The sequence below is a fragment of the Ambystoma mexicanum genome, chromosome 3q, assembly GCF_040938575.1.
Source record: "Ambystoma mexicanum isolate Mex_15411 chromosome 3q, UKY_AmexF1_1, whole genome shotgun sequence".
NCBI classification, from domain to species: Eukaryota; Metazoa; Chordata; class Amphibia; order Caudata; family Ambystomatidae; genus Ambystoma; species Ambystoma mexicanum.
This window is the reverse complement of record NC_090926.1, coordinates 922004108-922025720: the sequence shown is the minus strand read 5'-3', so window position 1 is coordinate 922025720 and position 21613 is coordinate 922004108. Positions and strand designations below refer to the sequence as shown.

Sequence of the window (21613 nt, the reverse complement as noted above, 5' to 3'; positions counted from 1 at the left end):
TATTTCCTTTCTTAGTTGTTTCCTCCTTTCAACTAATTCTCTGCTGTATTTGTGCTTGTGTGTTAATGCGTCAGTTTTGAGTCCAGAGCTCGTTGTTTTATAGGCTTCTAGCAATATTTCATAATTGAGGTGTCCCGTCGAGTTATTATCTGGTTCGACGAAGACCTCTTTCAATGATTGAATATTTTTCATTGTCAGCCTTATTCGATTTACCGATGGATTTAAGGCTAGATTAGTACTATTCCCGTAAGATTTTAAGTTTTTCTCACTCCTCCATGATGTTTTAAGGATGTTGGGGTCACTGTCGTTTTGACATAGTATTTCAAAGTTTTCTATTTCCAACATCAGTGGTAAAGAGACCCAAATGTAATCTATTGTTGTCGCTGCTTGACCATTCGACCACGTGTATTTACCTGGAATGTCGCCGCGTGTTTGACCGTTTAACATCTGCAGGTTAAAACCTTTTGCCATCTGTGCCCATCTGGCCGCGTTTGAGCTCCCCGTCTGTAGTTCTTCTAACCGCGGGAGCCCATTTTTTGTCAAACATTTTATGTTTAGATCACCACATACGATTAGTTGACACGTTGAATTCTGTTCCCTTCTTTTGACTATTATGTCTGTTATAGCTTGAAGGAACTGGGTGGTTGTTATTCCTACTGGGTTCCAATAGATGTTTATAACTAATAAGGACGACATTTCCACATTCTTAGAGTCACTGTTGGTTTCTAACAGAGTCCATTGTATAAGGTGGGTTGCATTTCCTTTCTCCATGATCCGCCAGCCACTTCCCTTTCTTATTAATGTGATTAGGCCGGCATAAGGTCTCCCGTCTCGTTCTTTTTTTGCGGGGTTCATGGCGATCTCGAAATTTCTGCATACCGGCATTTCACGTAACCAGGTCTCCTGTAAACATATTATTGTGGCGTTGTTCCAAAGTGGGATCTCCTTCGTCATCAAGTGCTTAAATCCCCTCGTGTTCCATGAGAACAGTGATTGCTTGTTTCTTACTTCCGACTTTCTTTGCTATCGGTGTTTTCCATCTGCGAATAGGGAACTTGCTAACCATAGCCAGTCTTCTTGGAGCTCTACTTTCCTCTTCAGACTGTCTTTTCTGTCCCTATTTGTTTTTTCTGTTTTTCTTAAGTCATCTTTCACCATTTCCTCCAGTTCTCCCTTCATGTTTGTCACTGTTATTTTGAAGTTTTCTTTTTGCTTTCTGACCCCTCCCTTTTGTGGTACAGGAGTTGTTGATGCTCTTTTCTGTTCACGAGGTGATTGCTCTTTTTTCTTGTTGTCATCTGTTTTTGGATTGTTTAGAACTTCTCGAATCTCGTAGCCTCGTTTCAACAACTCTTTTCCGTCTTTTAAAATTAATTCTTTAAGTGTTCTTGATTTCAGATGTAGAACCACTTTATCCACACGTTCTTCGTCAATGTATTCAACCACCGCTATATCTTCATTTCTTATCTTTCTCAATTTATCCACACAGTGAAGCAGGGCTATCACGTTTTTCCGATTTAGGTTTTTTCCTTCGTTTTCTTCAAGCAAATTTTCGACCAGCACCTTTTTAGGAGACTGGACTCTTTCGTTTTATTGTTTTTTCATGTAGTTGTGATTCTGCACAATGGACTGTTTTTTCCTCGGGTGCTTTGGGTTCCATAGATTATACGATTCTCCTGAGGGGTCGCTCTTGATCTTTACTTTTTCAGTCGGAAGTTTTTCCCTGTTAGTTCTATTTCTTTTTTCATCTAAAGTTAGAAATCCTGAACATTCATGGTATTCATCTTCCTCCGATTCCAAATACGAGCTTTCGTCATCCTTTGTTTTTTCTTCACCTTGTAGTGGACTTACTTCGTTTTGCACTTGACAAGGAGACTCAGCCACTTCCATTATATTTTGCCTGTTGTTTGCTTCCACCTCTTCAATGTAGAAAGAGGCATCCTCAATCAGATCTCTTGAATTATCTTGCGACTCTAGGACGCTTTCTTCGTCCTCAGTGATCAGCACTACATGCCTTTCACTTTGTTTGAGAGGCGGTCGATTTGTTCGTTCTAGTTCTTTACTTAAGGTCACGTCCTCATTTTCACTTGTTTTTTTAACATTCCTAAATATTGACGTATGCTTTTTGTAGATCCCTCTCCTTTTTTTGCAGTTTTCGAAATTCTCTTTTCTTTGGCCTCTACTGTTTTAGTTACCTTAAGAATTTTTTTGGATGTTTTTGTAGCTTCGACCGTGTTTTTGTTTTGATTACAACCAAACACGGGATAGTGCTCCTCATTGTTCAAGATTTTCTTTGTAAGCTCATTGTCTCTTGTTTCGGCTAAGAGATCGTCGGCTCGTTTAGTCTTGTTGTTCTTCCTCGGGGCTTCAACCAGACCTTCAGAGGTTTTTTCCTTACAGTTCATGTTTTCGCTGGTGCAATTTGATCGAGTTCCTGAATCGTCTGGGTCTTGCACTCTGGTTATTGCTAACGTATCTTTATTCAGTTTTCCACTATGTGTTAGTGCTGTGCAGTCTTCTCGATTTTCTCTATCATAGCTCCCAAAACTACTTGTATCGGATCTATTTTCCGTCGTGACCATTTGTTTGGTAGTTGCATCCCGCCTCTGGAGTTTTTGGTTCCTCTCTGCAGACTCAGTGGCTTTCTGCATCCATTTTAGTGAGTCTAACAAGGCGTTTGTCAAGATGTCTTTTTCATGTCTATCTCCACTTGCAAGGTCAAACAGTCTCCTTTGCCATGCCGCTGAGGTTTCTGCTTCTTGATTTAACCTTGCTTCCAATTTTAAAGCTGTTATTTCTTGGGCGGTTAGCTTGGTGAGCATTAAAGCTACGAGAGCGTTGTTGTCCTTTACGTTTTCACTGATGGATTCGTACAGTTTCATGTATGGGGCTAACGAGATTGTTAAGGCGGCCATTACATTATTCTGCAATTGTGTTCCTAGTTGTGGGAATGAAGTTGGACCTGCAACTACTTCTTTGTTGATGTTTATGCTCTCTTTTGTGTTTCCTGTTGGTTTTTTTTTCGTACTTTGCGCGTGAATGATATATTGCGTCTTTCTTTGTGGTGAGCATTCATCTGTCTGTGTTGCGGTGCATCTCGTCGTGATGTTTTCGCTGGACTTGTCCCCTTGTTGTATTTGAGCATCAAGGAACCGGCGCCTCTTTTCGAATGTTGAGTGCAAGCATCTTTTGTCAATTGGTGAATATGTCGATAAGTCAGCGTCTTCGAAATTAAGAAACTGCTGAGTTCTTAGTGCCCGACACGGGGTCTTCTCAGGTCGAAGTCCGTACGCGCTGGTCGAAGTTTTTGTTCGTGCTCCCAGGTCTATAAGTTCACCTCTCCCTATAGTGGGACTGCTTTCCTGGCCGGGTTTTGATCTGTTACCTGTTGTTATTCTCTTCATTGTGTTTCCTTCCATTGTTTTAATAAAATGTTCTCTCCATTCGTGTTCTCCAATCTCTTCGGCAATTGAATTTTCCTGACCACCATTTTTAGCAGCAGGTCTTTTCCCGATTAAGGGGGAATGCAATTTTTTCTTTGCTGATTGAAGGAGCTGAATTGTCTGTCTGTGTGGGTCATTCCCCTCTTTCTGACTAGTTCCACTTTTCTGCGCTCTTTGCTTGATTAATGATTCCAATTTTTTATAGTCATTCTCGTTTGGTCCTGCTTCCAATTGAGCCTTTATGTTAGTTATTTGTTCTTTGGAGACATTCAAGTCGTCGAGTGGTAATCTGCTGTTGTCTGTCTTGTGATTCTCTCCTTTGTCACTTATTGATGGTATTTCGGAAGCGTCTGAATAGACTGATTCGTCCATGTCTTTGTTAAGTGGTTGTAAGACTTTTTCGGTGTTGCTTTCGCTGGTAATATCTTCGTCTTCAATTATCGATAGTACTTTGTTTTTTAGATTTTGGTCTAACAGAGTTTCTGGTGGATATACTCCGTCGTGTTCTCTGTTTATCGTTATTAGACTACCCTCGTTCCTTTCTTCCGCGGGCAGATTATCTCTTGTTTCCACTTCTTCCGTTCTTAAATCAGTTCTATTTTGCTGAGCTTCCAACAACATTCCAAGATCTGTTAGTTCGGCGTCAGTCACATTTAGGAGTTCAGCTGGCAATGGTAATGTTGAATCTAAATCTTCACAGTGTAATTCCTTTTCGTTTGTACACTGCTGTACTAATGGCTTTTCGTCTATGGATGAGATCTGGACTTTGTCTACACACTCAGTTGTCATACTTTCTCTATGGGCTTTCTCACAAAGAGCATTTCCTTCGTCATAGACTTTTGTGGTTGTATTTATGTATGCGATTGCTGATGTTGTCGATTTGAATGGATTGATATTCATATCTCGTTTGACTGCTTCCCTCCTCTGTTCCCTCCCTCCCAACTCTGTGTTTTCTGAGTTTTTAGACAAGTCAATGTTCGATATTCTGGGAAACGCAGCTGTCTTACCTCTTTCCTTGTGTATGTCGTGGATATTCCCCGGCCTCTCTCGTTGTTGCAGTGGAAGTCTTGAGGTTGCTCTTGTGAGTGGGCGGGCTGTAGCCCCACCTATAGAGATGTTACTACTATCTTCTATTACTGTTGTAGTCGAGGCCATCGTTCAATGCCTCTCTTTGTGATTATCTTGTTGCTTTCGAGCACAGCCCTTGTGCCGCTGGATTTTATTTATGATTCGTTTCCTTCCCCGCTGGGGATTATGACTGAAATGAAATTAGTTTACGTTCAGGATGGGGATCAAAGAGATGAGAACTCCGCAGTCTCCCCCGAATTTAGTTGGTGCGCCCCAGCGCCAAACAGCCGCACAACAGCCGATGTGCTTTACTCCCTCGGGCTTAACGCCGCGAGGGTGGGTGTGTCCGTGTTTTGAGACAGCTGGGGGTCACGTGATGCCTCACATGTGTCTATCAGGCCACGCCTCCTCCAGGAAGCAGGCACGGGCCAGAGGACTTGAGAGAGCCCCTTGGTAGCTCTGAAGCGTTCGTTTTCTGGTTCTCCCAACAAAAGAAAAAATGCTGCTTCAGGTAGGTGCTGCAGCGTTCGCCCCTCGGGCAGGTGTGTCCGTGTTTTGAGACAGCTGGGGGTCACGTGATGCCTCACGTGTGTCTATCAGGCCACGCCTCCTCCAGGAAGCAGGCACGGGCCAGAGGACTTGAGAGAGCCCCTTGGTAGCTCTGAAGCGTTTGTTTTCCGGTTCTCCCAACAAAAGAAAAAATGCTGCTTCAGGTAGGTGCTGCTGCGTTCGCCCCTCGGGCGGGTGTGTCCGTGTTTTGAGACAGCTGGGGGTCACGTGATGCCTCACGTGTGTCTATCAGGCCACGCCTCCTCCAGGAAGCAGGCACGGGCCAGAGGACTTGAGAGAGCCCCTTGGTAGCTCTGAAGCGTTCGTTTTCCGGTTCTCCCAACAAAAGAAAAAATGCTGCTTCAGGTAGGTGCTGCAGCGTTCGACCCTCGGGCGGGTGTGTCCGTGTTTTGAGACAGCTGGGGGTCACGTGATGCCTCACGTGTGTCTATCAGGCCACGCCTCCTCCAGGAAGCAGGCACGGGCCAGAGGACTTGAGAGAGCCCCTTGGTAGCTCTGAAGCGTTTGTTTTCCGGTTCTCCCAACAAAAGAAAAAATGCTGCTTCAGGTAGGTGCTGCTGCGTTCGCCCCTCGGGCGGGTGTGTCCGTGTTTTGAGACAGCTGGGGGTCACGTGATGCCTCACGTGTGTCTATCAGGCCACGCCTCCTCCAGGAAGCAGGCACGGGCCAGAGGACTTGAGAGAGCCCCTTGGTAGCTCTGAAGCGTTCGTTTTCCGGTTCTCCCAACAAAAGAAAAAATGCTGCTTCAGGTAGGTGCTGCAGCGTTCGACCCTCGGGCGGGTGTGTCCGTGTTTTGAGACAGCTGGGGGTCACGTGATGCCTCACGTGTGTCTATCAGGCCACGCCTCCTCCAGGAAGCAGGCACGGGCCAGAGGACTTGAGAGAGCCCCTTGGTAGCTCTGAAGCGTTCGTTTTCCGGTTCTCCCAACAAAAGAAAAAATGCTGCTTCAGGTAGGTGCTGCAGCGTTCGCCCCTCGGGCGGGTGTGTCCGTGTTTTGAGACAGCTGGGGGTCACGTGATGCCTCACGTGTGTCTATCAGGCCACGCCTCCTCCAGGAAGCAGGCACGGGCCAGAGGACTTGAGAGAGCCCCTTGGTAGCTCTGAAGCGTTCGTTTTCCGGTTCTCCCAACAAAAGAAAAAATGCTGCTTCAGGTAGGTGCTGCAGCGTTCGCCCCCGGGCGGGTGTGTCCGTGTTTTGAGACAGCTGGGGGTCACGTGATGCCTCACGTGTGTCTATCAGGCCACGCCTCCTCCAGGAAGCAGGCACGGGCCAGAGGACTTGAGAGAGCCCCTTGGTAGCTCTGAAGCGTTCGTTTTCCGGTTCTCCCAACAAAAGAAAAAATGCTGCTTCAGGTAGGTGCTGCAGCGTTCGCCCCTCGGGCGGGTGTGTCCGTGTTTTGAGACAGCTGGGGGTCACGTGATGCCTCACGTGTGTTTATCAGGCCACGCCTCCTCCAGGAAGCAGGCACGGGCCAGAGGACTTGAGAGAGCCCCTTGGTAGCTCTGAAGCGTTCGTTTTCCGGTTCTCCCAACAAAAGAAAAAATGCTGCTTCAGGTAGGTGCTGCAGCGTTCCTTCATTAATGGTTGCTAAATCTATTTTTGTTAAGGCCAAATACTTGGAGGTCTGGTTTCGGGTTGTAATCTCTGCCGCAATATTTTCCAGCATCTAGGGGGCCTCCAAAGATGACTGCCATTTGTATTAGCGTGACTACGCGATGACGTCATCGCGAGGGCGTGATGGCGTCCTTACGTGTATTGTGCGATTACAATGTTTACTTGTTGGTTGATTGCCTGTTGCCTACACAGGTTTGGGTTATAATGATATGCCTGATGCGACCAGAGTCTGCACCGATAACTGGCACCCAGGATATATACACATGATGCACTATAGCAATGACATGTGTTCCCTAGGCTTAGTTTCAGTCTTTTCATCTCAACAATTCTGTCCTTAATACCTATCCCCTTTCAAATACATGGGATTCCAGGGTCCTATTACCAAAAAATCCTCATGGCCTAGCAGAATGGATTCTTTATACCTATATCTAATGTTCAGAAGTTTAAGATTGGTATCTCCTTGGTTTTTTACCTTTCACTGTTTTCAAAATTTAAATCACGGAACGTGTGGCCCAGCTTCATGTAATGCTTGACTAGAGACGCGTGCTTTATTTGATTTTGTATGCAGCCTCTGTGCTCAACCAGTCACGTCTTACATGTTCTATTTGTCTTGCCAATGTAATGACGATTGCACGGATACGTAATCAGATAAATGAAATTTTCAGAATTGCAGTTAGTATGTTCATTCATGTTCCATTCATGTTTCAGGCCAATGTCCACAGTTAATGGTTTGGTAGTGAAGGCACACATAACGCAGGTGCCACAGGGAAAATGGCCCACCACTTACAGTAATCCCTATAATGTCCTTTGTGCCGGCCCTGCTTCTTTTCTGGTTGAGGTGTCATTTGTTACAATCATGTTCCCAATTTGTGTGCTCTTCTTAAATGCTACAATGGGTAGTGGAACAGTCTTGGAAAAGCATTTTTTCCAATTTTAGTTAATTATGTCTTTTGATTTTATAGGACAAATTGTTAAATGCGCTTACAAATACTAACAAGTCTTCCTATCTCTCTCGTTGCGTGTTTCAGTAATGCCTCTCTATTATTGTTGTATGGCCTTTTGGCCGAGTTCTTCACCGATTTAGTCGGGTACCCACGTGCTACTAACTTGTTTATTAGCTGTTAGCTTCAACTTCATAGGATTTTTATTTATTTATTTTATTTATTGAGCATTTGTTAGGCACCTGTACAACAACATAGTGTTTCCAGGCACCACAAGGGAAAGTGGGGAGGGAACAGGGGAGTAAATAGTATTGGCAAAAAGGACAGTACATATACAAACATGGTCCTACTAGGCCTTGTGACATTCTGACGTGCAAGTGCAATGAAGGAGGTATGGACAAGTGCTGGTGAGAGCCCAGGATGGAAGTTCCGAGTGGTGCCAGGGGAGGAGGCCGCTGGCTAATTGCAAGGGCAAAGGAGTCCCAAGGATGGGATGCACAGTCGCCAGGTAGGGGGCCCACAAGGGCAGTGCTGGGGGTTGAGGGTGCAGTGTCGACTGGGCAGTGGTCTTGTATCCTGTAAGATCCATGGAGGTCCAGGCCACCAGTCTCGGCAGCAGTGGGGTGATTAGCAGGGAAGGGAAAGAGGTTGAGAAAATCAGAGTTTTGAGAAGTTTCCAGAACTTAAGGTGGTCTGGCTCAAGCCTGAGAAGGGCAGTGAGCTGTTCCAGAGAGTTTCATCAACTGAAGACAGAGACCTACCCCACCACTCTCTGCTTGGAGAAACATTTGACAAGCAGAGAATTGAAGTTAGAGGAGCAGAGGGCTCTAGTACGGGAAGTATTTAGTCAGAGAAAGTTGGAGATAGCATGGTCCCAGTCCCCAGAATACCTTGTGGATGAAGCAGAGGGCCATGCATTTGATCCACGCCAGTGGAGAGATTTTAGGGCTGGAGAGATACGTTCCCTGGGCTTGAGGCCAAGGATGAGTCTTGCAGCCCTATTCTGGATTAGCTAACGGGGGTATAGGGAGGAAAGGGGTAGAATGAGGAGAGAGGATGTTGCAATAGTCCAGCCTAGAGGACCAGAGCTGTGGAGACATTGAGCGTCTGGGGAAAGGTGACAAAGGGGAGATTGCCTCTGAGGAGGTAAAGCTGGGAGTTGGCCTTCTTGCAAGGTCCAAGATGTGAGTGGTGAAGGAAATAGAGGAGCTGAAGATGACCCTGAGGTTTTAAGCCTCACGGGTAGGTGATGGTAGAGGGACCAAGGAAGGGTACATGGGAAACAGGGTGCAGGTGTCCCAATAAGAAGGATCTCCATCTTCCTGGCATTAAGATACAAAGTCATTAGCTGTACACCATGTCTGGATTACGGTCAGACAATCGGAGTGAGAGAGGAGGAAGCAAGTGTAGTAGAGGGAAGTTTGAAGGAAAGCTGTATGTCATCAGCATAACACTGGAAATTAGGAGAGAAAGAGGAGATCAGGTGAACCATAGGGGCGAGATAGATATTGGCAATAGGATAGAGCCTTTGGGATTGTGACATGTAGAGAGTGAAGTGGTGGAGGAAAAAGGGCCCAGCTGCAACTGGTAGGGGCAGTTAGTGAGGAAGGAGGTCAGCCAATCCAGTGCCCGGTCCGTGATGCAGAGGGTATCACAGAGCCATTTTATGGGGATAGACTGGTTGGCCGTGTCAAAGGCAGAGGAGAGATTGAGGAGAATGAGAACAGCATGGGAGTTGGAGGCAAAATTTGCGAGCATGTCTTCACGGGTGTTCAGTAGAGCAGTTTCCGTGCCTCTGGATGCCCGGAATTCAGACTGATGGTCATGGAGGCAACCAACAAGTTCAGTATGAAGTATCAGTTGGGGTAGGACTAACTTCACCAGAAGGTTACCCAGGAAGGTAGTGGTGGATATAGGGTGATAATTAGCTAGGCAAGAAGGGTCAGCAGACTGCTTTTTTTTAGGAGAGGGTGCACATGGGAGTGCTTGAGGGATAGAGGAAAAGAGCCAGTAGCGAAGGAGTGGTTATAGAAATCGCCAAGAGCCGGGGTGAGAGAGGAGATGTCCTTAATGCTTCTAGAAAAGAAGGGGAGCCCGTGTTTGGATGAGACCTTCATAGAGCGGACAGCTTTAGAGACCTCATCATATGCTATGGACAGGAGGAAGGAGAGTGCAGGAGGTGCAGGAAGGGGGGCCAAGGGAGGCAGGGGAATGGGGGCATGGAGGTGGGATGGTGGAGAGAGAGGGCAGGATGTCCTGAGCTCTAGATGCGAAATGGGAGGCCAAAGTGGTGCAGAGAACCTTGGAAGGAAGGGGAGAGGTGTAGACTGCAGTTGGTTTGGCAAGTTCCTTGCAGATTTTGAAAAGTTCAGTCCTGTTGTTAGTGGCTCCAGGGATGCAGGCTTGGATCTGGGTCCTCTTCCTGGAGCGGATAGGAAAACGATATTGCCTTTGGAGCAGGCGACAGACCAGTTTGTCAGAGGATGAACCTGAGGTCTGCCATTTCCATTTAGCAACTCTGCACTAACGTTTCAGCCGTTGCACTTGGAAGCAGGTTTCAGGTGGATCCTCATGACAGGGGCAAGGATGTCGGTGTTGGAGATGGATAGGTGCAGGTTAGCGAGGACAGAGTCAGAGGGAGAGTCAGCAGGTGAGGTTGAAGGGGGGATGAAAGTGGAAGCATAGGTAGTGACTGGCACTTGCTTCACCGGTCAAATGATGGTGAAGGAGGCTGGCAGTGCAGGGGGATGCTCAGACAGAGAGCCAATGGGCCCCAGACGGAAGGAGAGGAAAGAGGGGTCAGACCAGGATAGAGGTGTGTGACCGGGTTAGAGATAGGGATGTCTCCATAGACAAAGGCATCCAGAGTGTGTCCGGCTGAGTGGGTCGGACCGCAAGGTAGAATAGTCAGAGAGAGGGAGTCACAGAGGTCCCGGAATTGTGAGGTGAGTGATTCAGAGGAGTCGAGGTGGATATTGAAGTCACCAAGCAGGAGGCGTTTGGAAGAAGAGGTCAAGAGGAACGAGGTGAGGTCAGCCCATTCGGAGAGGAAGAGAGGGATAGGGCCAGGGGGGATGGTAGCGAGGGTGAGAGAGAGTAGGAGAAATCTTGAGCCTACAGGCGAGGTATTAAAAGGAGGGGAAGGATTGAGTAGGTATGATAGAAGCAGAAACCCACCAAGGGAAGATCAGGGCCACTCCACCTTGCTGCCGGTTGGGCCTGGGTTTGGAGAGGATTTTGTAGCCTTCAGGAAGGAGAGTATCAAGAGCAGTGAAGAGCTGGCATTGAACCACGTCTTGGTAAGGGTGAGGACATCGAGATCAAAGTCTTCAAAAAGGTGACAGATGTTAGAGGAGTGTTTGACAGCAGAACAAGCGTTCAGAGTTGCTAAGATAAGCTGGTTACCACCTTTGAAATTTTTCTGAGGGGCGTACAGGGGTGTGGTACTCCCATCAGTGGCAGTGTAGAGATGAGGAGTAGCAGGGGAAAGGATGAAGTTAATGAGAGAGGACAGGCGCCGGTCAAAGAGCAGAAGACTTGTTTGAGATCCTTGGGCCATGATAGTGCCATTGTGATAGACATTAATGATGCACCTACAGGATAAGAAGTATGCCAAGAGTACTTCCCATCTAGTGACACCATTAATGGGTGAAAAGGAGAAAGGAGAGAGAGTAGAAATCAGGTGGGGAGTCCATAGATCCAAGGAGGGGGAAGAAAAGAGGATGTCGGTAATAGTCTGCATAGGAAGTAGCATTGACGTAGGCCTCAGCAATAGGTAGGCCTGGATTAGAAGCAAGGAGAGCTTTTTTAAGGTTTGTTGTTCCAGGCTTTGTGAAAGAGCTAGGATAGGTGATAGCGTAGCGGTTAAAATAGATAGGGGAGATAGAGAGTGGCATGTGGCGGATGGGGGCAGACAAGGGAGTTGCACAGTGCACAAATAAACTCACCAGGCGACCTAGCTGCCAAGCAGGAACAGATGAAGAAGGTGCTTTGAAAAAGATATACACAGGGAAGCAGAATTCTAAGTACCAAGACTGGGTGCTGCTAAGGTGCAGCAGAAACAATCAATGCCCAGGTTTGAAGTACAACAAGATATTTAAGAAATGCAGTGGAGGTGCTAGGTTTGCGATATTATCAAGTTTAAAAAGATTCCCACAATTATGTAAAATGCAGCAGTTTTAGACAGTGCACAGAAAAATCACAGCGGCTAATTTTGAATTTCCCACAATCATGTCAAATACAGCATTTTTAGACAATGCACAGAACAAAATACTGCAGCTAGAATTGATTACCGCACATGTGGCCAAGGGCAAGTTGAAGACTTGAGTGGTAAATCCAGAATGGAGAAACAGATATGCAAATAGGCAACAGGCTAAGGTAGGTTGTGTCAATTTGCAGAGGATCCCTAAAGTTCAGAGATTGCAGGGCACATAGAGTTGGCAGACGCGAAAGAGAAGACTGGTGAGCAAAGTTCAGGAGAGTGTTCATGTGATGTTGGACTCACATAGAGGTAGAGTCGGAGGCATCACAAATTCCACAGGGATGGTAGAAGTGAGAAGACCCAGCTGTGAAGGACAGGTGCTAACAGGGGGGCAATGTGAGGGGGTGAAGTTAATTTAGCATGAGCCAGCCTGGAGTAGATGGCTAGAGGGCTGTGATCCAGCGCTGCTGTAGAGGGCAGAGTTCAGTGCAGGTGGAGCATGATTCACCCAGCAGAGAGCCCAGACCGCCCATAAGGAAAGACTACAGGGGGGAGGCAAGTATCAGGCTATATGCGGCTCAAACACAAAATGATGGTGCAGTGAAGGCGAGGAATCCCTCCAGCTCTGGACAGGGCCAGACAGGGGTCTTGGTGTGGGCCTTAGTGCTGGGGGCTGGCTCAAGCCTGCCGACTCCTTGGATTGGATTATAACACTAAGCCGCCCAATCAAAAGTAAAAGGCGGGCTCAGACAGTAGGCACTGATGTGGCCGAAATGACGCAGCCATTTTAACATGTAGAACATAGTTCTCATTGCAGCATCCCTTGTGTAGACCCAGCGGCTCAGGCTGCTGATTGGTAGTGAGCAGCCAGCCTGGTTTTTCTTCAATGCAGGTCAGAATTAAATGATTCTCTTGTCTAGTTATTGTGCTTAAGGTGCAGAAATTGGCCAACAGGGAGGTTGTCCTTCACTTGATTGGCATGGTAGAACCCATAATGTAATAGTGCATTTCTATCTGTCCATTTGGTGTAGGGTTTTATAAGTAGGTGTCCTTGTCGCAATATATAGAGATGTCCAAATAATTAACTTCCAAATTACTCATTGTGGCTGTGGATTCCAGAAATATGTTCTGAACATCAAGCCAAGATAAGAATTCAGTGGCTTCCAATTGTGTGCATGCCCACTGTACACAAACATTGTCGATGTATCTAAACCACTGTATTAAGTTGGTTTTAAATGGGTTGAATTCAGCAAACACCACAGTTTCCTCGAACATGTTCACATACAGATTGGCATGGTTGGGGGCAGTAACTGCCCCCATTGCTGTCCCTTTAATCTGCATGTAAAATTGTCAGTTACATTGGAAAAATGTGTTGGTTAGTGCCAATTCAGTGCACCATGTAATGAAGAAATGACTGACTGGATGATCATCACTCCTGCTGAGGATGGTTTCTTTTACTACCTCAAGGGTAGCATGCTGGGGAATGTTGGTATAATAGGATTGGATGTCTAAGCACATAAGTAGGTTTCCAGTAGGTCTCAAATAATAATCCACGTATTTAGATAATGGTTCTAAGATGTAACACCAGCCACGATAGGTCTAGCAAATAGTTTTTATAAACGCTTGTGGATGTTGGGGAGAATGTAAAACACGGGTACCCTGCCATTCTCCCTCACCAAATACTCTGCTTCTTGTTTGCTAATTAAATGCATTTCCAATGTCCTACTTACTTTAGCCTTGATAATACTGAGGAACTGTTTTCTAGGTTCTTCTGTCAACCTCTGATAACTACTTTTGTCACCCAAAAGGTTCTGGCACTGCTGTTTATGGTCAGATCTATTTAAGACTACAATCGCCCGGCCTTTGTTAGCTTGGCGAATAACGAGAACTTTGTTGGACCCCAACTTATTAAGGATGGCCTGTTCACTTCTGCTTAGATTGGAGTGGCTGGGGATACCTTTGGATTCTAGGCGTTCCATGTCCTCCCGCACTATTTCTCAAACTCCATGGATTCGTCTGGGTGGCGGGGCAAAATGAAGGGGGGTTACGTTATCCGCCACAATTATTGGATTCGAAACTCCTATGGTCTCTAAAAGATTCCTTTAGATGGATCTTGTGCATTAATTGATAGAATTCTGCACGAAACTCAAATGGATTGTGCTGTTTAGAGATGACATAGTTTAGAGCCTTATTCAACTTAGCTTTTTCTAAGGAGGTTAGTGTATAGGATGAAAGATTATCTACCATGGTTTGTAGCTGCAGGTCTGCATTTGATCTGTCTCCCATTTCTGTCTGTTGTTTCCCTGGCCTAAAAAATATATCTCTGTCGAGTTTGAAAATGACCTAGCTAATTTTACACCTTAACAACACAACACAGTAATGACTACAGGTCCAGTAGGTGATCAAATACTCAGCTGAATATTGAATTTTGAAGCTACAGAAGAGCTATCTTTTCACTTCTGTTGAGCATAAAAGAAACTGTTTATACTTAATTCTGTGTCTGGATTCTTGTTGGAGCTCACAAGCCCACCTGACAGTACCTATAGAGTACAGTCTATTTAATATTTAGCTTGAATAAAGTATACTACCTTACAGGGATGGGCTTTTAGTGTTTTTATTAGATGTCTGTTTTTAAGTAAGTCCGCCTTTTTATAGAATTGTGCTTGGACATTTATTTTATTTAGGACTAAATAATGATTGCTCTTTGGATGCTTCCATTGCTGGTTCACATATGTGAAGAGTGTACCCTGCCCTCGGCCCACCCTACCACTCTACCTATATAAAGGCGAGGGAAATGTATATACATTATTTGTCTTCTTGTTTTACCTTTATGATTGATACACTAATTCACCCATTTGTAGTAGGGGGTTGGACATAGCGTTGGAAAGCCGTTGCCCCCTCTTGTGCTTCATCTGATGGGTTTCATCATACCTGCTCACTTGTATGGGGGTTGCCAATGAAACATGTGTGCATACTAGGGCACAAGAATAAAAGGAAACACCTGCAATATTATAAAATATGCATCTTAGTTGGTGCAGTGGGAATTGAATGCATGTGCATGTTGCAGACGGGCTTCAAACACTTAGGTTAGCATCACAGACAGGGCAGGCTGGGACATTACGTGTAACATTCCAGTAGTGTGTTGATGTGTACCTTTTGCGCAAAATTGCAGGACAGACACCAGCTACAGGAGAGGGTATAACTTCACACATGTTTATTGCACTTTGAATGCCTGCCCCATGCACAGGCAGATGTGTTTTTCCTGCACTGGCTACCATTAGCACATCCTTTGGGATTGTGATTTGTATGAAGTTTTTAAGCTGTAATAGGGTTGTACACAATGCTGTTTGCATTCCACTGAGGTAGTGATTCTTCTGGGATATCACCGGCAGTGTTTCCTTATGAATACACAAGCACATTTTAATGGGATTCCAGAGCTGTAATATGCAATGCGTTATTGATGAATACAGCCTGACATTGTATGTTATTGAAAATGCATACTGCACTCATCACCACCATACATGCTGAATATTTAATAAAGTATCTCTGGAGGTCAATGTTAATTTCTGCAGTAATAACTATTGGGCTTTAACCTCAATATCTGATGTATTTGGTTTCAATGTAAAAAAAAAAATTAGACACATATTGCATTCTTGCAGGTGCTGATCACAGGGGTGACGCATACAACTGATGTTGTTAGAGGGAGAGGCAGTGAATCAACTGAGTTCCTGGGGTACTGTCCCCAGGAGAACCCACTGTGGCCCAACCTGACGGTAAAGGAACATCTGGAGGTCTATGCTGCTGTGAAGGTGATGAGGAAGGAGGATGCAGCTGTTGCCATTAAAAGGTATAAAAATGTCAAGCACATTGACTTGGTATCTATGCTGTACACTGCACACAGTGCCTGACCATTTAACAGGGTTCTTTACCCCGTTGGTTGACTCAAGATCTGCTAGTACCCACAACCCTAGTGATATTTATTTATTTATGTGTTGGGTATTTATAATGCGCATATACATAATGTGTTTCAAGGTGAAACAAGACAAGAAGCCCGGGGCACAGGGACGACAAAACAAAAACGATACTACTAGGACTTGTGACATTCGGATCATGCAAGTTCAGTAAATGAAGTGCAGGGAACAGGGGAGGGGGGAAGTGCCGTTCAGGGCAGAAGGACCCATGAGAAAAAAGCGAGTGCCAAACATCAAACATGAACTTTTGGAACAGAGAGTTTTATTCTTTCTGTAAATAAAAAAATGTTGCTATTTCATGCCCACTAGAAATTTACTCATGATGATCGATCATTGTTATTCTACAGCATGGGGTCTTGCATGGATTTACATGCTCATGATTAATCCCTGTCGTCAGGCTGGGAATCCTTGATAAAAAAGAAAGCAGTGTAGTTTTAAACTAAAACTGCTTGCCTCCTCTATAGCCTATCGGTGTCTTTTGGGTCATACTGTCCCCAGCCAATGACACCCGTCCTCCTAAGCTCCACCCCTGGTGGCCATCTTCAGATTGTATCTCACATTTCCAGTGTTGGGAGTCCTGGTGCTTCGCTCCTCGAAATCATTAAATTAGTTTTCTGCTGTTTTAAAAAAAAAGAAATCTTCCATCTCTTATTCGTCAACCGTCACGCAGCAACTACCAGCAGCGGTGACTCGTCGGTGAAGATCTTCAATCTACCGTCGGCTCTTCAGCTGTGGCACCACAGGCCCTGACTTGTGCCTACACCTCGACCATGGCAGATGGCATGAAGAAAAGCCTTTTCAGGTCCCGTAAAAGCTGCAGTCTGAAGAATATATTTATTGAGGATCGGCACCTCAAGTGAATTTACTGTCTTCATCCAAACCATGACGCAAACTGATGCTCAATCTGTCAATCCTTTTTATCGAAGACTCGGATGGACTGGCACACCAGAGGTTGGTGGCATGGATCAAGGAAGGTAAGGCTTCTGATTCAGCCTCTGGGCGTAGTCATGCCTCTTCCTGGGCCGGCAGGTCCATTGAGCATACTCCCTCTTTTAAAAAGAGGTTGAGGTGATTTGAGGATGCTTCTATGATGAAGATCCAAAACAAGCCAAAATCCCACGCTCATCAACTTCCTCATCAACATTCTCCATGGCTTTTGATCCCAGTTCTGAGAAGGGTTGGCCACCGTCGCTGACTCCGTCGATGGTTAGCCTACTGGCTGGTAGGTTACCTCCGTCAGTGAGGAAATCGCTGGCCTCGTCACCAAACAGAGGTCATCATTGAAGATGAGCAAGTCATCTAATGACACGTCTCCGGTTCCACCGTCATTGACTCCTTCGTCGGCACGAACCTCGTCGATGGCAACTTCATCCATCCAGAACGTTGCTCCATCGACATCCGTCCCATCGACAAGCTCATCGACGACTCCATCTGTGAAGTCAAGTTTTCGTTCGATGGCTGGTACCCCGAAGAATTCATCAACCACTGTCACCTTTACCTCTTCAACAGGCACTATGCCCAGGGTATCTCTGCCTCCTAAACCTCCATCAGTGGTTTCAGCAACTATCCCATCGACGACGGCACCTATTCCTGCTCCACAGGTTCTAGTTTTCACCTTTGCAAAGGGCTTTAATCTGGTGAGAGAGCAACAAACGCAGGAATTGGGAAAAGTAGGTTGTTCATAGGTTTCAATTTCAACAGGAGGTTAAAGATATCCTCCTCTGATACCTGCTTAAAAGTGAACAGAGTCATCCGAGTAGCTGCATTTTCAATTGAGGCCGTATTTACATTTGTGACATTCAAGAGGATCATACTATTTGGCTCCCTTTGAGACTTAATGAGACTTAATGTTATCCTGAATATTCATAATTTTATCCATAAAGAAAGTATTAGCCCGTTTCCATGGTCTATGGATGACTCCTTCACTGGGGCAATCATAGTAGGCTCAACAAAATATGCAATTACTTTGAAAAGCTCTTGCCGATGATTCGCTGCAGCTGTAATTTTTCCTGATAAGAAGTTGGATTTTTCCAACCTTAAAAGTTTAAAGTGCAGTGAAGAGAAATCAGTGGAAGGCAGTCATCCTCTGGAACTGTGAATTTTATCCATATGGACCTTTTGTGTTGGAGTTAAGCCTTTTCCTTTTTGAACATCTGTGCACTTTTAAAGGCCAAAGACATTCCCCTTTTCACCTTAGAGTTAATCTATAGACTTTGAGGGACAGCATAGTATTTCGGGCACAGGACAATCTTGCTTTGGCCATCTTGGCACTGGACAGGCCCTTAGTTTTGTTTTAGGCAGGGAAATACCTCTTAGAATAGGGATAGTGAGGCATTTTCCAACCCCCTTTTTGTTTCATTAAATGTGTATGGCCAAAACCATGAGTTATCTGTGTCCGTGTCTCATTCCTGGCTCTGCACAGGGCCTTCGAGGACTCATGGCCCGGGCAGGGACAGGAGCAGTGGGTAGTCTCTGCTGAACTTCAACCACCAGAGTGTGCAGGGTGGTTAGGATGTTCAAGGACATGTCTCTTGGCGCAGGGGCAGGTGCAGATGGTACAGCAGGAGCAGAACTGGACCTAAGCCCCTTGGAGGGCTTAATAGCTGGGAAGGCCCACGGGTTGGTGACCCCTGATGAGGTATGGGTAGAATGGGATCATGTTCCCCATGGCCCACTTCCTGATCTGAATAAAATGCCTCTCACCAGAGCTAACCCCTTTTATGACGAGATTCGTTAATGCATCCTTTGAGGAGTGGGTAGTTCCAGAACTCCTGAAACTGTCGGTCATCTCTCCGATGTTAAAGAAGGCCAGTCCCGACTCTGAGGAGTATCAAAATTATCACCCTATTGCCGGTCTCCCTTGGCCGGGAAAGATTCTGGAAAAGGTGGCTACAAGCCAGTTCCAGAACTATGTTGAAGATAAGGGCCTCCTTCACCCTTTACAATGTGGCTTCCATCCCAAATTTGGGACGTAAACCGCTTTGAAGCAGTATAGGACGAGTTGTTGCAGGCAGGGGATGAGGGTAAACTCTGCCTGCTTGTGATGCTCGACCTATCTGCCGCTTTTGATCCATTAGATCATGGCATTCTGCTTGACCGCCTCAAAAACACAGGAAATGTGTATCCCTGCACCTTGGATTGGTTTGCATCATTCCTGGCAGGGCGCAAACAACGTGTTCAGGTGGATGGCTTTCTATCTGAAATCCTTGCACAATATTGTGGTGTTCCACAGGGTTCCACACTCTCTCCTCCCTTATTCTACATCTACTTTTGCCCATTAATGGACATAATGGAGAAATATCAGCTTGGATTCCATTCATACGCTGATGACATGCAGTTTTATATCAGACTTGATGATGTGGAACGTGCCCTTGCTAAAGTGGGTAAATGTTTAGAAGAAATAGGGGTATGGATGGCACAGAATTGGTTACAGCTCAATCCCAAGAAAATAGAAGTGACATCTATTGGAGGGGAAGGGTAGTCTGCCCCGCCTCATTTTCTGGGTTCCACACTTAAACATGCCACAAAGGTAAAGAACTTGGGATGCATATGGCAGAGTGACCTGGGCTGCGCCAGCCAGGTGTCCGCAATGTGTCTTCTATAATAGCTGTTTGCTGTGGCAAGCGCTTCCATATGTACCTGAGACCGATTTCCCGGTGGTTGTAGGAGCTTTAGTCAGTTCCAAATTGGACTATTGTAATGGGCTCCTTATTGAAGTCCCGACTAAACAGATTCATCGCATGCATAGGGCACAAAATGCAGGAGTCAGATTGGTGTTTGGTGCACCAAAAAACACTTTAACCTCAGGCTTTCGCCGTTCCCTTCACTGGTTAGCAGTGGAGGACAGCAATACGGTTTAAGACTGGCTGCTTAGTGTTTAAGTGTATAATCAGCTTAGCTCCAAGCTATCTAAGCAATCAGCTCAAGCTGTACAGCACTGCTCGGGCTCTGAGGTTGGAAGATAAACTTTTGCTTGTTGTCCCAAGGGGAGACTGTAGATTTTCGGTTGCTGGCCCTGGTTCTGGAACAGCCTTCCGTTGAACTTGAGAAGGGCCAATTCCTTTCAGGCATTCCTTTCTGGCATTTCGAGCAGGCTTAAAGACCCACCTTTTTAAATAAAAGCCTCCTTTTTTCATGATCTCAAGGATATCACTATTCGGCTGTTTGATCTTACACTCAATCTTTCTTTGTCATCTGCGCCAGGATTCGATTCAGTTAATTCTGTGCACGTTATAAATGTATCAAATCATGTCTCGTCCGATGATCTTGTGTCACTCCCCTGTGGGTTGCCTCTCCCCATGAGATCGCCCCTCATATATCCGCCCCTAGGGTCAGGATCAGGTAGTGGTTGACATCCCCTGACAACATGGGGAGAGGTCATTGCCAGGAAAGGAGTGATAACACCATCAGATTTATCATTTAACCTTCTCCCAGGGGTGGAGTTCCTTCCACAACCCAATTTTTCCATCTCCTGACAGGGCTTTCAGCTATGAACCCTTCTTCTTCCCAGGAATTGATAGGGAAATAAGGAAGGGAGGAATTATTTGCGTTTTATGGAGGGTTTCAAACCTCAAAGTCTGTACCAAATATGGTCTCTTTCGGAAGTCTGGAATTTACAGCAGCATTTATTTGTGACGAGGGGTACAGATGGATGCTTTCGGAAAGCTGTGATTACCACAGCAGCTACTACGAGCAAGGCAGCAAACGTCTTGGCCATTCTGTACCAGTACAACCAGGAATTGTGGTATAAGATGCTCCCTATCCTGGATTTCCTACCTGACGACAAGATGGATGAGGCTTTGGCCTTGCTACATGAGGGCGAGGCAGCATCTGATCACGCCATCACCGTGGCCTTGGATATTGTGGACACAGATTTCTGTAAAATGGGAAATGGGGCCATTCTGAGGAGCCAAGGAGTGGTTGAAGGCCACCAATTTCCACCCTGACCTGCAGTCTAAGGTCATCGACATGTCCTTTGATGCCATTGACCTCTTTGTTAAAAAGGTCGGCAAGAACCTTCAGGCGATCAAGACAGACACAGACATTGCCCGCTCACTTGTCACCCTGCAACAGCAGAGGCAGCCCTTTTCGTTCTGCTATGGCACGATTTTCAAGAACCACCAGAGATTATCAGCCATCATATCACCAACCGTCTCGCACCACCTCACAGGAGGCATTCCGAGGGAGATCGCAGGTGTACAGAGGTACACAGAGAGGGTGCATAGCCTGCTCCCGTGCTCAAATGCCCAAGCAAGCCGTGCCAGTATCAGGTTCCGGGTCCTCTTTTCAGCAACCCAGTGGGAGGGCTGTTATCGTAGTTTGTCAAACAGTGGCGCAACATCTCCACCATTGAATGTTTGCTCAATATTGTTCATCAGGGTCACACCCTCGAATTTCTGGACAAATGCCCTTCCATTCCACCAGTAGACAAAAAGGAACAGATTCTGCCCCTGCACTTACAGAAGTTCGGTCCCTGCTCAGAAAGAAAAGGAGCTATAAAAGCTGTACCAACGCACCTCCGGGGCTCCACAGTGTACTGCAGATACTTCCTGTTGAGAAAGAAGTCCCATGGGTGGAGACCCATTCTCAACCACAGGCAGCTCAACAAGTTCCTAAAATTGCAAATATTCTGCATGGTCACGCTACAACATATTCTCAGCCAGCTGGAACAAGGAGACTTCCTCTCCTCTCTGGACTTGAAGGATGCCTACTTCCACATTCCCATACACCACAAGCACAGGTGCTTCCTTTGTTTCGGGGTGCAAGGCAAGCATTACCAGTTCAAAGCTCTGCCCTTCGGTCT

At 46.0% G+C, this 21613-nt stretch overlaps 1 protein-coding gene across 1 annotated transcript in view; it reads left to right on the top strand.

Annotated features, from left to right (window-relative positions):
* Window positions 1–21613, top strand: part of LOC138583117 (ATP-binding cassette sub-family A member 9-like) — a 2332105-nt gene that overhangs the window by 1929440 nt on the left and 381052 nt on the right. The window contains exon 32 of the mRNA XM_069655077.1: window positions 15499–15686. Coding sequence (XP_069511178.1) covers window positions 15499–15686 — 188 coding nt within the window. The remainder of the gene's footprint in view (window positions 1–15498; window positions 15687–21613) is intronic.